The sequence below is a fragment of the Terrapene carolina genome, unplaced genomic scaffold (genome assembly GCF_002925995.2).
Source record: "Terrapene carolina triunguis isolate 2854851 unplaced genomic scaffold, T_m_triunguis-2.0 Scaffold231, whole genome shotgun sequence".
Lineage (NCBI taxonomy): Eukaryota > Metazoa > Chordata > Testudines > Emydidae > Terrapene > Terrapene triunguis.
In genome coordinates this window covers 10,416,434-10,429,717 of record NW_020664582.1, presented here as the reverse complement: position 1 = coordinate 10,429,717, position 13,284 = coordinate 10,416,434, and the positions used below count along the sequence as shown (strand labels likewise).

The 13,284-nt window shown below is 45.3% G+C and overlaps 1 protein-coding gene across 1 annotated transcript in view; it reads right to left on the bottom strand.

Moving 5' to 3' along the window:
* CCDC92B (coiled-coil domain containing 92B) overlaps window positions 1-13,284 on the bottom strand; it is a 50,499-nt gene that overhangs the window by 28,311 nt on the left and 8,904 nt on the right. The window contains exon 3 of the mRNA XM_024195369.2: window positions 9,811-9,964. Coding sequence (XP_024051137.2) covers window positions 9,811-9,964 — 154 coding nt within the window. The remainder of the gene's footprint in view (window positions 1-9,810; window positions 9,965-13,284) is intronic.

Below are 13,284 nucleotides of genomic sequence, written 5' to 3'. Positions count from 1 at the left end.
AAACTTGGCTTGCGGCTTGTTCAGGGTAAGCCACTGGTGGGCTGTGAGACGCTTTGTTTACCTGAGTGTCTGCAGGTACGGCCGCTCCCAGTGGCCGCGGTTCGCCGTTCCCGGCCAATGGGAGCTTCGGGAAGTGGTGTGGGCCAGGCCACCGCTTCCTGCAGCTCCCATTGGCTGGGAATGGTGAGCTGCGAGCGGCTGTACCTGCGGACACTCTGGTAAACAAAGCGTCTTGTCTCTTGTGGCTCGCCAGGGGCTTATCCCGAACAAGCCGCAAACCAAGTTTGGGAACCCCTGCTCTAGTGAGTAGTTGCATTGACTTCAATGGGTCTACTCGGATGCATGAAGTTATGCATGTGTTTGCAGGATCAGGGCCTAAGAGGAGTTGTCGTCCTAATTCAGAACTGGGACATTATCAGCTAGGTAGGCATTGATTTTTATACAGTCAGATTAAACCAGGATGAAACAAATTGCTTGGGAATGAATCTGCTTGGTGAGAGACCATAGGAAAATGTCAATCCAAGACTGTTAAAGTTACTCCAGACCAAATGTGCAGCTTGTCACTTCAATGAATCTCAGTTAAAAACGACACTGACCATTCATTCTCACACACAGATCTTTTAGGGATGATTATAGACGCGTTACAAAAATGACTGCTCAACCCAAGAATCCCATTTCTTTCCCTCTTCCTAGCCTTGAGCTAAAAACATGATTTTACTGTAGGGACGATGGGGGCAGGGGTGGGGTGATTTTGCATCTATTAATAGTTCGCTTTTAACCCCCAAACCTTTACAAATTATCTTTCAAGATAATTATCATGCAACCACCAAACCTAAAGCAGCTGGAGAGCTAAGGGAGGTGCGGGGGGGAGTAACATCAAAATTCAGTTGTTGGGTTTTTTCCAAAAATTGAACTTAAATGGTTAATCTTTGTCCTAGATTTTTCTGTTAATCTGCTTTCATATTGACTTTAATCTCCCCACTAGCACATCACATTAGACACTGCTACACTTCAGAAACTAATCACTTGGCTTGATTTCTTCTCTCTCTCTCTCTCTTTTCTCCCCCCCCCCCCCCTTTTCCCCCCCCCCCCCCCCCCGGGCCTCTGTGCTTTGTCTTTAAAAATAAATCTGTAGTGACTGTACCAGTAATGGAGAACATACTGTAATTTCTGGAAACCATTCAGCACTCTGTCCCATTGGAAATCAATATCGACTGCTTTATTTTTCTAAAGCTAAAATGGGATACAAGGGATATTTCAAATGATGTTTACAAGCGCAGCAAAGTCTCCTGTGGCTGAATTTTTAGAACAAGACACTGCTCTCCCTGGCTTGGGGTGAATTTCGGTCTCAACGTTTGATATACATAATAGGGGCCTTGATCCTGCATTGAAACCAATAGGACTACTCATCTGAATAAGGACTTGCAGAATCTGGCTCCTGTGTACATACCATAATGTTTGAGAGAGTGAGAACCAGGAAGAGCAGTGTCCTGCCTAAGTAAGGGCTTTTATAGGAGGAGAGACTACTGATGTGAGTAAAGGCTGCAGGATCAGACCTTAGCTTTGCTAGTCCCTCTGGGTCTGCATTGTCTCATGATACAGACTTTCTATCAAAGTGAAATTACTGATGGTCTGGTATGAGGTGGGGAGAGCACTGCTTTATAATGGTCTCGTGCTGTATTTAGCAGGGAGCCAACTCTGGGCTTTTCATTTGCAATGCATGGGTGGAAGGCAAGTTTGTTGCATAAGCAACATGTGTGGTACAGTATCTGTGGGAAGGAGAGTTGGCAGCACCACTCATGTACTGTCAGGCCTTAACTCCCCCTTCTCCTCCCTCCCCTCCTCCAGCAAAAGGAGTGTTCCAAGCAGGGCTGGCATCTGCTGCAGCGGAACCTTGATTGCCTTGCTTTCTTTGAATGTGTGACCTAAATTTTCTTTAAAACACATACACTCCCTCCCTCTCTTCAGCATTAACTTCCTTCAGGTCTTGGAAATGCTTTTTATATACTGATAAGAGGTCACATGCAAGACAGAAGCAAAGTCACAGAGTGCTAATCTCCCTCCCTCTCTCCCCAGACCAAATCATGGCGTCTTTAATCAGTCTTTGCTCTGGCAAAGCTAAAGAGGGCTCTAAGCAAAGGCTGAATTGTGCCGCCTCAATTCTCCCTCCCCAGGCTACAAGTACCTTGCATTGACTTCAGTGGCAGTTTCTCATACCTCCTGGGAGAACAGGGCCATGGACCACTGCCTATCACTACAACTAAAGCCCATCAACCACATTTAAGGCCCTCAACTGTTTTAAAAGCCTAAAATCCTTCCTCGTTGGTGGTTCTCCCTTAACTTGGATTCCTTCATTTAATTTTTAAAATAGGATGGGTTATAAACAACATACTGCCAAGCCTGCAGACCTGAGAGCAGAGGAACAGCCCATCTCCCTCCCAGGTCAGAGCTAGGTGACCTAACAATAGAAACTCCAAGCATTTGCACTACAGAGCAGTTTACCATGTTCTACTATGTAAATGTGTGTTGGTTGCTGCCCTTACAATCCCTTGGCTTGAGTAAACTGCCTTAACACTACCCAATTGCCACCTTGCTACATCCAACTGTGTCATTTGGCTAGTTTGGGAAGCTTGGGTTGGTCCCTCCCTGTGGCTGTGTCAAAGGGAAATGAACACCCTTTTGCTCCTTAGCACTGATCTTTCCTGACAACGCTGAATTTGAACAGGAAAGATCTGAGTGATTTACTGTTTTATTTCAGCTTGCTTGGTGCAAGCAGCCACTGGTGAGGCAGCTGTTTATATGTTGCCATTTCTCAAGACAATCCTAGAAGATCAGGGTTGGAAGAGCCCTCAGGAGGTCATCTAATCCAACCTCCTGCTCAAAGCAGGACCAATATCAACTAAATCATCCCAGCCAGGGCTTTGCCAAGCCGGGCCTTAAAAACCTCTAAGGATGGAGATTCCACCACCTCCCTAGGTAACCCATTCCAGTGCTTCACCACCCTCCTAGTGAAATAGTTTTTCCTAATAGCCAACTTAGGCCTCCTCCACTGCAACTTGAGACCATTGCTCCTTGTTCTGTCATCTGCCACCACTGAGACCAGCCGAGCTCCATCCTCTTTGGAACCCCCTTTCAGGTAGTTGAAGGCTGCTATCAAATCCCCCCTCACTCTTATCTTCTGCAGACAGATTGTCAAACAAGGATCCATCCAACATGGAATCCAATCTCTGCATGTCAATATTGCCTCTTATTCTCAAGGAAGATGCTGCTTTTGTCTTATTGATGCATGTGTTGTGGAAGGGGTAAGACCGTAGAAGGGGGAAGTCAGGGAAAAAATTTCTTAGATACTGTCATTTCAGAAATATGGGACTGATTTTGCACTCGTACTGGTGCAAACTAGCAGTTACTCCACTGAGGGCGATGGGCCTTGTGCACTCATGTACACCAGTGAAAAGTGAGTGTAAAACACCACCATATCACCATGGGAACCCTTTACACTCACTGTGCACTGGTATAAATGATGGCACAAGGTGAAGGGCAATGGAGAACCAGGTGTAGTGGTGTTGCATCCACGTCGAACGAGCAGGAGGTCTCACTCAAGCCTGGTGGGGTCTCACTGGCTGTGGCCCAGTGAGGTGAAGTGCCTTGCTCAAGGTCACATTCTAGAACTGAGAATAAAACTCAAGGCCAGAAATGGCAAGTGATAGTTGGGTGTCAATTTGGGGGGCGGAGGGAGGCAACTGGAGTCACTTTAAGAAGTGGGCTGGTTTTCAGAAAGTGCTGAGCGTTCTCCCCCTGAAAATCTTCAAGGTGGCTCAAACTGGGAACCCAAAAGATGAGGAGACCCAGAAATCACTGTCTGGAAACCTGAAAGAAGATTTCCTACGGTCAGTGCCTGATTCCGTGGCTAATCCCTTAAGCTACCACCTCAGGACCTCTTGCTGAAATTCAAGGCCCCATGTTTCCTGCTTGCTCTCCCTTGCGTAGCCCTCTGTTCAGAGGAGCTAGCAGATCACACAAATTACTGCCAAAAGATTTAAGTTTCCCCTCTCGTTACTGGAAAGGGATCGGGAAAGAGGAAAAATAGTCAGAACAAATCCATTTCTATTTCTGATGTGTTTATGCTGCACAAATGAAAACGGGAGTGGGGAGGGAAGCCAAGTTTTCTGTCATTTCCGTATATGAATCACTGCAGGGCTGTTAACAGCATTTTTCTTCCTATAAAACCTGGTACTGTAAACAGTGGAGGGTGTTTATGTGGGGGGAACTTCTGAACTCACCCGGGGAATGTGGTTCATCTGAAATGGATTTGGCTGCAATATTTAGTAAAGATGCTCTCCCCTCCTCCACCCCATGTCATCTAAACAATGCGAGAGGGCGAAGAAGGATGTCAGCTAAATTTGCTGGCTGGGAGTGCCAAGGATTGGAATTCTTCCATTTGAGTTTCCTCTCCCTTCCCCTCCCTCCCCTATTGGAAGGATAACTCCATTTGGTAAACTGCTACCCAGGAATCTCACTCTGACTGCTGTGAATGCCATTAACTAGTTGTAATTTATGACCTCCAGTCAAATATTCAGCAGACTTTACATGCCTTTAGCTCACTGCTTAACTTTGCTCCCGTGCCAGAAATTACGGCGTCTTCTGTGAACTTACACTCATTTCTTTCCAAAGTTTTACTGGTTAAAGCTGTGAAAAGGTGAACGGAGGTTCCTGGAATCCATTGACTTGCCTGGATGCTTTGGGTGGGGAGAGCATGTTGCTGGAAAGGTGGATGGTCCAGAATGAATCATCCTGTGGTCCACCCGAGATTGCCTGTCGGCACATGGCGGGTGATGGTGGTTGTCAGGCAGGCAAATCTCATACTGAGGTTACATGTGGAAGGTGCTCAATAGATTTATTGGCATCAGGGAAGGCTTCAGGGGAGGGAAGCTGCTACTTAATCCGCAGCGCATTTGACAGGCTGTACAAAGGGCTCCTGCTGATCTCTGATTCATTACTTCACCGGAGGAGGCGGCGCAGTGGTTTTTAAGGATTTTTTCCTGATGAGTCGTTATTAGTAACCCTGTTGCAACACCTTGTCAATATCTGAATGAAAAGCTCTTTCAGGTGAGAGGCTCGTTGTCGGAAATGACAAGCAAATAGGAAAATGGTGCATCTATTACTGTTGGAGCTCTCTGCTTACAGTGACCTGTGTCTAGAATTCCTCTGGAATCTGAGAAGTTAGGATTAAGACAAACCTGCTATTCTGAAAGGTAATGCTGGGGAATGGGAGAATTAGCTAAAGTAGCAAAAAGTTCCTTTTAGAACAGACACAACGCCATATGGTTCTCCCCGGTGCTAGCCTCATACTGAAAGATAAAGGACATCGTTGAAATAGGACGTCAGATCCAGGCCTGAATGAGCACGACCAAAAGTTGCTGCTGTTTGATGTTGTATGTGACATAAGATACTCTCTCAGGCTGGTTCCCGGTGGCCAGGTATCTTCCTCACTAAAACTAGCATTATCAATGGTCCTCAGTCTTGGAAATCTCATCAAAGAAATCAAGGGTTAAATGGCTCATGGGCACATCCAGGACAAAGGTGAAGTACACTGGAGTGGGAGATCTTGCGTTGCTTCTGCCCACACTGGACCTCATTTTCACAGATCTTAGGTATATCTCCATATATTATTATTATTATTATCTCCTAGAACTGGAAGGGACCTTGAAAGGTCATTGAGTCCAGCTCCCTGCCTGCACTAGCAGGACCAAGTACTGATTTTTTTTTTCTTCCCCCCCACCCCCCAGATCCCTAAGTGGCCCCCTCAAGGATTGAACTCACAATCCTGGGTTTAACAGGCCAAAGCTCAAACCACTGAGCTTGTGTATGCATCTATGACTTTGAGAGGCACTCCGACATTAAGGTGTTGGACACAGGATAGATGACCAGTATCAGTGGTATAAAAGTCTTATGGCGCCTCCGCTAGCAAAGATCAGCCTAGCTCTGGAGCCAATGGAGCGCTACTGATTTACACCAGCTGACCATCTGGTAAAATGGTACTATCCTTAGACATGGTTGGGAAGAAATGATCTATAATGCCCAAGTTTGTAATGGGGTCATTGATGCCAGTGGGCATGTCAAAGCCTCCAAACCTGACTTATGCACAAGAAATCTATTTCCTCTCATGGCTGGAAGAGCTGCATTTGGGTCTAGTTAAAAAATAGAACAGCAAAAGTATGAAAGGGATGGGAAAATAGATAAGTCTGCAGTGACAAAATCATCTTTGTTTCCTTGGAGTCGGTGAGAGAGAAGAGCTGGAAGACAATGAGTAATTAGTCATTGCTGAATTATTGATGAAAGATACTGTACAAGTTGGAACAAATTTCAGCAATGGGAGGGAGTTACGTGAATCGTTTGTCTTCATCTGGAGAGGCTTTATGAAGAGCAAATATCTGTCCGGACCTGCCCATCTTCTGCCATGGGCAAGGACAGGATTTTAAAGTGACCCTCACTTTCCCAAACTCCGGTTCACACAACCCCGAAGGTTCCTGTGGCTCCCCAGTTAGCATATGCTGAAGCTGTGGTCCTGCTGCCCCCCCTTAGCTTCAAGCTTCATGTCTAAGATTTGCAGAGCTGGAGATAAGCTCCTTGGCCTGCCAACGCCTCTCCTGTGCAGTGCCTAAGATCTGCAAAAGTTTTATCTTCAGGCATGTGCCCTGTGGGGTTCCTAAACACTGCAAGTCTGAAGCTCCCTAGGGGTGGCTTCTGAAACCCCCAAATCTATGGATGCTTCAGGTGTCCTATAACTTTGCAGAATCAGTCCCTTAGTAATTTTTTAACTTCTCCATGTTTGGAATTCATGCTGCAATCATGAATGATAGAAATCGGAGATTGCATTAGTTGTTTGTTAGAATTTAGGAAATCTAATCAAAGATCAAGGCCCAATCACAATCTAGTCCACTCCCTTGTCAGATTTGGATTGCCCCTGTGGTATATTTAAGTGATGAGATCCTTAACAATTTGTTTCCTATTATAGCTCACAGATCTTCTGGCCTAGAGCAGAAGATACTGGGTATGGGTCTTTACCTTGTTGTAAAAGCAGTTTCAGATTAATACCTAGCTTTTATATAGTTCTACTTTTCATTAGATCTAGTCTGAACTGCTTTAACACATTATTACCCCTTGGGCTAGCATTTTAAAGCTAGCTCTTCCTTTGTGCCACTTGCACAATTGTATTATTAAACAAAATTTCCCAGGCCACAACAACTCAGAATCTTGGGGAAATGGTGAGAGGTTGCTTTGCAGCAGGAAAAAGCTGCAGCTTGTACTGTGATGTCTTGTTTAAAAAGTCATGCCAAGGAAAGATTTTTTTTTTTTTTCAGATGAGCAAGGGTGGGGGGGAACCCAATATAGTTCTGCTGCTAGCTTTAGCATCCATCTAGCATCTCGGTCATAAAGCAGCAAAACAAGAGGGCTGCTGATGTTGTGTTACTGAGCTGCTCTGGATTGAGGTGGGGGTCAGAGAATTGATTTCATATTTCCTCACTGCAAAAAGGAAAAAAAGGACCACATTTCCTGTAGCTCTGAAGGCGACTTTTGGTATGATCTCATCCCTATTGTTATCAATGAAGCCCAGCCTTTTTCCTGTCCTTATGCATGCTGGAGAAAGAATGAACTATTTTTACATCTTAATCGATAAACAAGAGGCAAAATACCTCTGAAGGCACAGATTAGTGGAGGAAGTGGCAGGATCATCTTTCGTGCTCCCCCCTCCCCCCCAAGACCAGTGAATTGCTGCTTTATCTATACTGCAATAGTGAGTCAAACGCAGAGTAGTGGCTGAACAGGTTTCAAAAGCTAATTCCCTCTCAAGAAGTGCATTGTGATCGACTGTAGAATTAAACCAAAGGGTAGCTTTATAATGATGGGTTATAAGCACAAGCACCTGTTTTATCTTGCACTCTGCCAGCTGAGTGTCAGAGTAAAACATGCCCATAGTCTCCAGCATGTATCTCCGCCAAGGTAGCATTTTGTCACCCACGCCGGGAGTGAAGCTTTTTAGTGGCTATTATTCAAATTGGATTCAGCGGGATCATCGTATGTCGGGTTAGGATTGTAGGACCACGTTTGTAAAATGAGAACCGTGCCAACAGGGTGAGTAGTCAGGATTAAGGACACTCAGGGTATGTCTACACTGCAATAAAACACCCAGGGTTGGCCCATGTCCGCTGATTCAGGCTCAAAGGGCTTGGGCTGCGGGGCTCTAAAACTGCAGTGTAGATGCTTGGGCTCAGACTGGAGCCCAAGCTTGGGGACCTGCTCCTCTTGGGGGTCTGTTGAGGAGTATCTTACTCCATGAACCATCCCATTGTCTGCAGTGGTACTGTGAGTAAAGAGGACAGCATTGGATTCCCAGCAGCCAGTTAAGGACTACATTTTTGCTGTACGCAAAAGGTGATGCACAAGCTACCCCCTTCTCAGGAGTAGCCCCAGGAGACGCTGTGCCTTAGACATTCCCAAAGAGAGGTGTCTATAACAGGGTTGGAGCTGTAATTTCCAGCTCAGCTAGCGCTACATGGGTGAGCTTGGATTCAGCTAGCACACTAAAAATAGCAGCGTAACTGTGGCCGCGTGGGCAGCAGGTGGGGCTAGACGCCGTGAGTATGTACCTCAGGTTTCAGCTAGCTGCTATTTTTAGCACACTAGCTCAATCAGAGCCGGTGTGGGTATGTCTATCTGAGCTGGAAATTTTTACCTTCGGCTGCAATGTGGGAAATGCTTCTCCCTCAGAACATGGAGAGGAACAAGTTACTCCAGTCCTTGCATCTGGCCAATAAGCAGCAGATGCAGAGCAAAAGCTCCATTCACTCCCCAGCCCCTTGGCTTCACCCACTCCCAATTCACTGGCTCACAGCAGGGAGTGTTCACAGCAGACTAGGAGCTACAACCTTGGTAGGTCTCATTTGCCTGAGCAGGTGGCGTGGTGGAGCCTTAGCCCCTCTTACAATCCCATTTGTGTCCTCAGCTTGCTTAGGCAATTTAGCCTGGAGACTGCAAAGCAGCATTTAACCAGGGCCACCCAGAGGATTCAGGGGGCCTGGTGCAAAGCAATTTCGGGGGCCCCTTCCATAAAAAAAGTTGCAATACTATAGTCTCATGGGGGGGGCCCCTGTGGGGCCTGGGGCAAATTGCCCCACTTGCCCTCTCCCCGCCCCCCCCCCGGGCGGCCCTGCATTTAACCTTCTGTCCATCAAAACATGTAATGAAAAGAAGCATTTCTTGAAATGCTGCAAGGCTTTCTTGGTTGGTAGATGTAGGGGCCAGGTGTGGAGTTTGGTTCTGGATTGTGAAATGGATGGGAACTTCCCTGCTTTGTGGGTTGTGGATCTTGCATTATCATTGGGTAATTCTAGTATGACACATTATTCTCCTTGTTCAGTGGCTTCTAAACCTGCGTGTGCCACCTTCTCCTTTAGGAAATTCACAAATTCCTGCTTGGAATCCATTTTCCCCTTTACACAGCAATAATTACACGAAGAAATCACAGAGGCACAGTAGGGTCCAGATAACCATGTTGCTAAACCTACAGAACCACGCAGGGCCTAGTTATGCATATACACTGATCTGGTTGATTTTTAAAACATAGAACACAGTGAGCACCACAAGAGGGTTCACAACTATTTAAAGGGATAACTACTCAATTCCTGCATACCATACTGGGAGAGGATCACATTTCAAAGTGTACATGGCTTTCATGTCTGTGGTCCCTGTTCTATGGGAAGATGTATGTAGGTGCCCTAAGTGAGGCTAGTCATGACATTAAGAACTCACCTGTGCAGTGCTTTTGCAATCGGAGAATCTCTAGGTGCAGGTCATGGAGCAGTTCCATCTGTTCCTTCTTCAGGAAGGCGATATGTCTCTGCACGCTCTGGATCTGGTGCTCCAGGGACAAAGTCTCCATCGCAACAAAATTAACAGTCCAAGCCTGGAGGGAGTCAATAGTTCGTGATCAGACAAGCAGCTGTGTACTGTACTTGTGACTCAGCTGGGGAGGTGAAAATTATTCCTGCGGCTTTTACAAGAGACATTTAAAAGGGGGAATTGAACGCTGCTTGAGATATATTATGAGTGGCTGAACCCCAGTCTTTCCTTTCTCTTCCCACACATTGGGGGCGCCTCTGAGTCCTTTTACTTAGATTTCACCAGGGCTTTTTACTTATAGGACCCCCATCGCTATAGTGCCTCAGATAGATTAACGGATTGGACTGAAGTTTTATCATCCCCCTTGTGTATATGGGGCACGGAGACCCAGATTAAGCTCCTTTCCTAGGGCCACACATGGGATCTGAGGTAGAGCAGGCAATCTAGGCCTGATGACGCCATGTGGGTGATGTCAGATGATGGCATGGCTTTTTAGTTTACTTTTTAGAAACTAGGACATTTCTCACACTCTCACACACACACAAATATTACGACTGCAAAGTCAAGTACTAAAAAGCTAGGAACTGCTAGAATTGCTTTGAAATGCCTGTGCAACCTTAATTCAGAACCTTTGTGCATATGCCTTTTTACACCGTCTTTCATTACTCTTGCATTTTATTTCTTTTTCTATAGGACCCCTTCCTCATTCAGGACACAGAATATTTGGTGCTCACTGAATTAGCAGCTATTCAATACTTGTTTTATCCCCGCAGTTGCATGGGGCATACATTCCTTACTTACTGCCAACTATTCAAACCTTGCTCTGAAGACAGAATTATGCATTTCCTCCTCAGGTTTTTTGATGGTTTCCTCACTATAGTATCAGTGCATCAAACATTAATGACTTCATTTTCACAACACCCTGGGAAGTGAGGGGTGGTATTATCTCCATGCCTCCATTTCCTATCTGTAAAATGGGAATAAGGTCAAAAGTATCAGCTAAGTTTTCTATCTGACTTTAGACACCCAGCACCTGATTTTTTTATTTTTTTTTATTTTTTTAGAATACACAGCATTAGATAGCACTTCATATGTTCAAAGCACAGCTCCCATTGATTTTGTTTGCAGCTGAGAGTACTTGACACTTCTGCAAGTCAGGCACTGAATGAGGCAGGGGTCCAGTGCAAAAAATAGTATGTGATCATGTGTTTAAAGACTGCATCATAATGCATAGGCACAAGGAGGCTGAATTAGACATTGTCTAACTTTTGAGTGTTGACTTTGAAACCTTAATGTTTTAGTGTGTGCATGTGTATAAAATATTATATATAATGATGGGAGGGTGGAAGAACTGTTGAGGAATAACATGCTTAGTCAAATTGTGCTCTGTTATTGATATAAACTGGAGCAACTCCACTGATTGAATTTTACACCAGCATAACGGAGAGCAGTTGGTCCTTAGTATAGGGAAGTTCCTTCACTGATTCTTAAAAGCAGTCCCCAGTGTAAGATAAAAATGGCCTCTATTTTACTATCTACGTCTCCAGTGGAGAGGTTAATACAGAGCACTCTACAGTGAATGTCCTCTCTCATTTAGAGAGAGGCTTGAAACCAAGCTCAGATCTGCATCCCCCTAGGTTGGAAGCTGGACTCTGATCTGGATCCAAATTCTGTAGCTGGTCCCTATGATCTGTAATAACATCTTCACCCAAATCCAGACACCAAACTTTGGAGAGGGATTTGTTTCTGGATTCTGAGCTGCAGAACTCTCTCTAGGACATCCTGACCTCCTAAAGAAACAAAATGCCTTTCGTGAATCCACTTCTTCGTCCCTCCTAGAGCTAGAGTGCATGTGAATACTTTGTGTGAGGCTTTCAGTAGGGCTGGGGCCTAAGGTGAAGCAACTTCTGTCAGAAGCACAGTGGTGATATGGACTAAGACTCTGAAATAGTTTGAGAGAAGCAGGGGAAGCTCCATTGCTTGGGACACTTTAAAAACAAGTCAGGCCATGGCACCAGAATCAGATTTTTAGCTAGGAAGGATATAATTGTATCAGAATTTGTGGCTAACACCCCTGCTCTTTCCAAAACTGTCATGTGTTTCCTAAGGACCAAAAGTAAGTTAGGATGTTGGTTTATTTCAAAGAAGGCAAGTCCAAAAGCACTGTGGTCTCCAACCTCCCCACCCGCCTAACACTGGGCATTGGCTCAGGACTGGGGGGGAGGACGGAGGTATCACTTACTGAATCACATGACCACTTCTTGCAGCTCCTGGGTTTTCCTTGGAGGTCTCCTATCCTAGTATTGCCCTGGCCTGAACTTGTTCAGTTTCAGAAACAGCAGCAGCAATTCTATGCAGAAAAGGCTGCGGTGTAGTTCCTTTCCCATACATCTTACAGTTACGCTTTAAAAGCAGATGCCCTGGAGCCAGAGTCATCGCTGAGTGGAGTTGCATCTGGGACAAATTCACCCCTGAGTGGAGTTACATCAGGGTGAATTTGGCCCATCAGTTATTTGACAAGCTACATACTCTGCATGCATGAGATCTAATGCAGGAAAAATACAATATGCTCTGTCTCACCCAATCAGTATTATGTGGCAAGGAGATTCGCGTCCTCTTATAGAGGAAGAACAATCTTTCCTGGTAATTCACATGACGGACAAGTGGTGATGTCCACTCTGTTTCCCGGAGGCTGAGCTCCTGGAGGTTAGGGAGTTCATCACTACATGTTAATTTCTTCTGTCATGGTGCTGCATTAGCCTGCCTTGCTGTGCCACTGCACAGCAAAGATAAAAATAAACCTCAAAGAATCTGTAATCTTGGGAAACACCATCACATGTGGATACGGCAGCCATCCTTATTCCATGCATAAAACCCAGAGGGTGGGGGAAGCAATAGATTTTTATCTGTAGCAAACCATGTTGATTTGTGCTTGCACTCCATCCTTTGGAAGATTTTTGCCAGCATCGTTCTGTCATTTAGAAGCTATTCCCATTTCTTTTTTCCTCCACAGCTGATGCCCTTTGCCAGTTTCAACATTAAGCCAACGCGTTAGATTATGCTTACAGCCCTCGGATTTTTACTTTTGTGCATTTTAACTTAATTCGGTGGCATTCCTCCCCACCTCCCAATCAAATAAGCTTGATTACTGTAATAAGCCTTGGAAAACGCCAGTTTCAATACTTTCTGTTGCCAAAACCTCTTAAATTTGAGAGAGCCTTAAAATCAGGACGTCCAAAATCAGGCACTAAAGCTAAACTAATAGCAAAAAGAACAGGAGTACTTGTGGCACCTTAGAGACTAACAAATTTATTAGAGCATAAGCTTTCGTGGGCTACAACCCACTTCTTCGGATGCATCCGAAGAAGTGGGTTGTAGCCCACG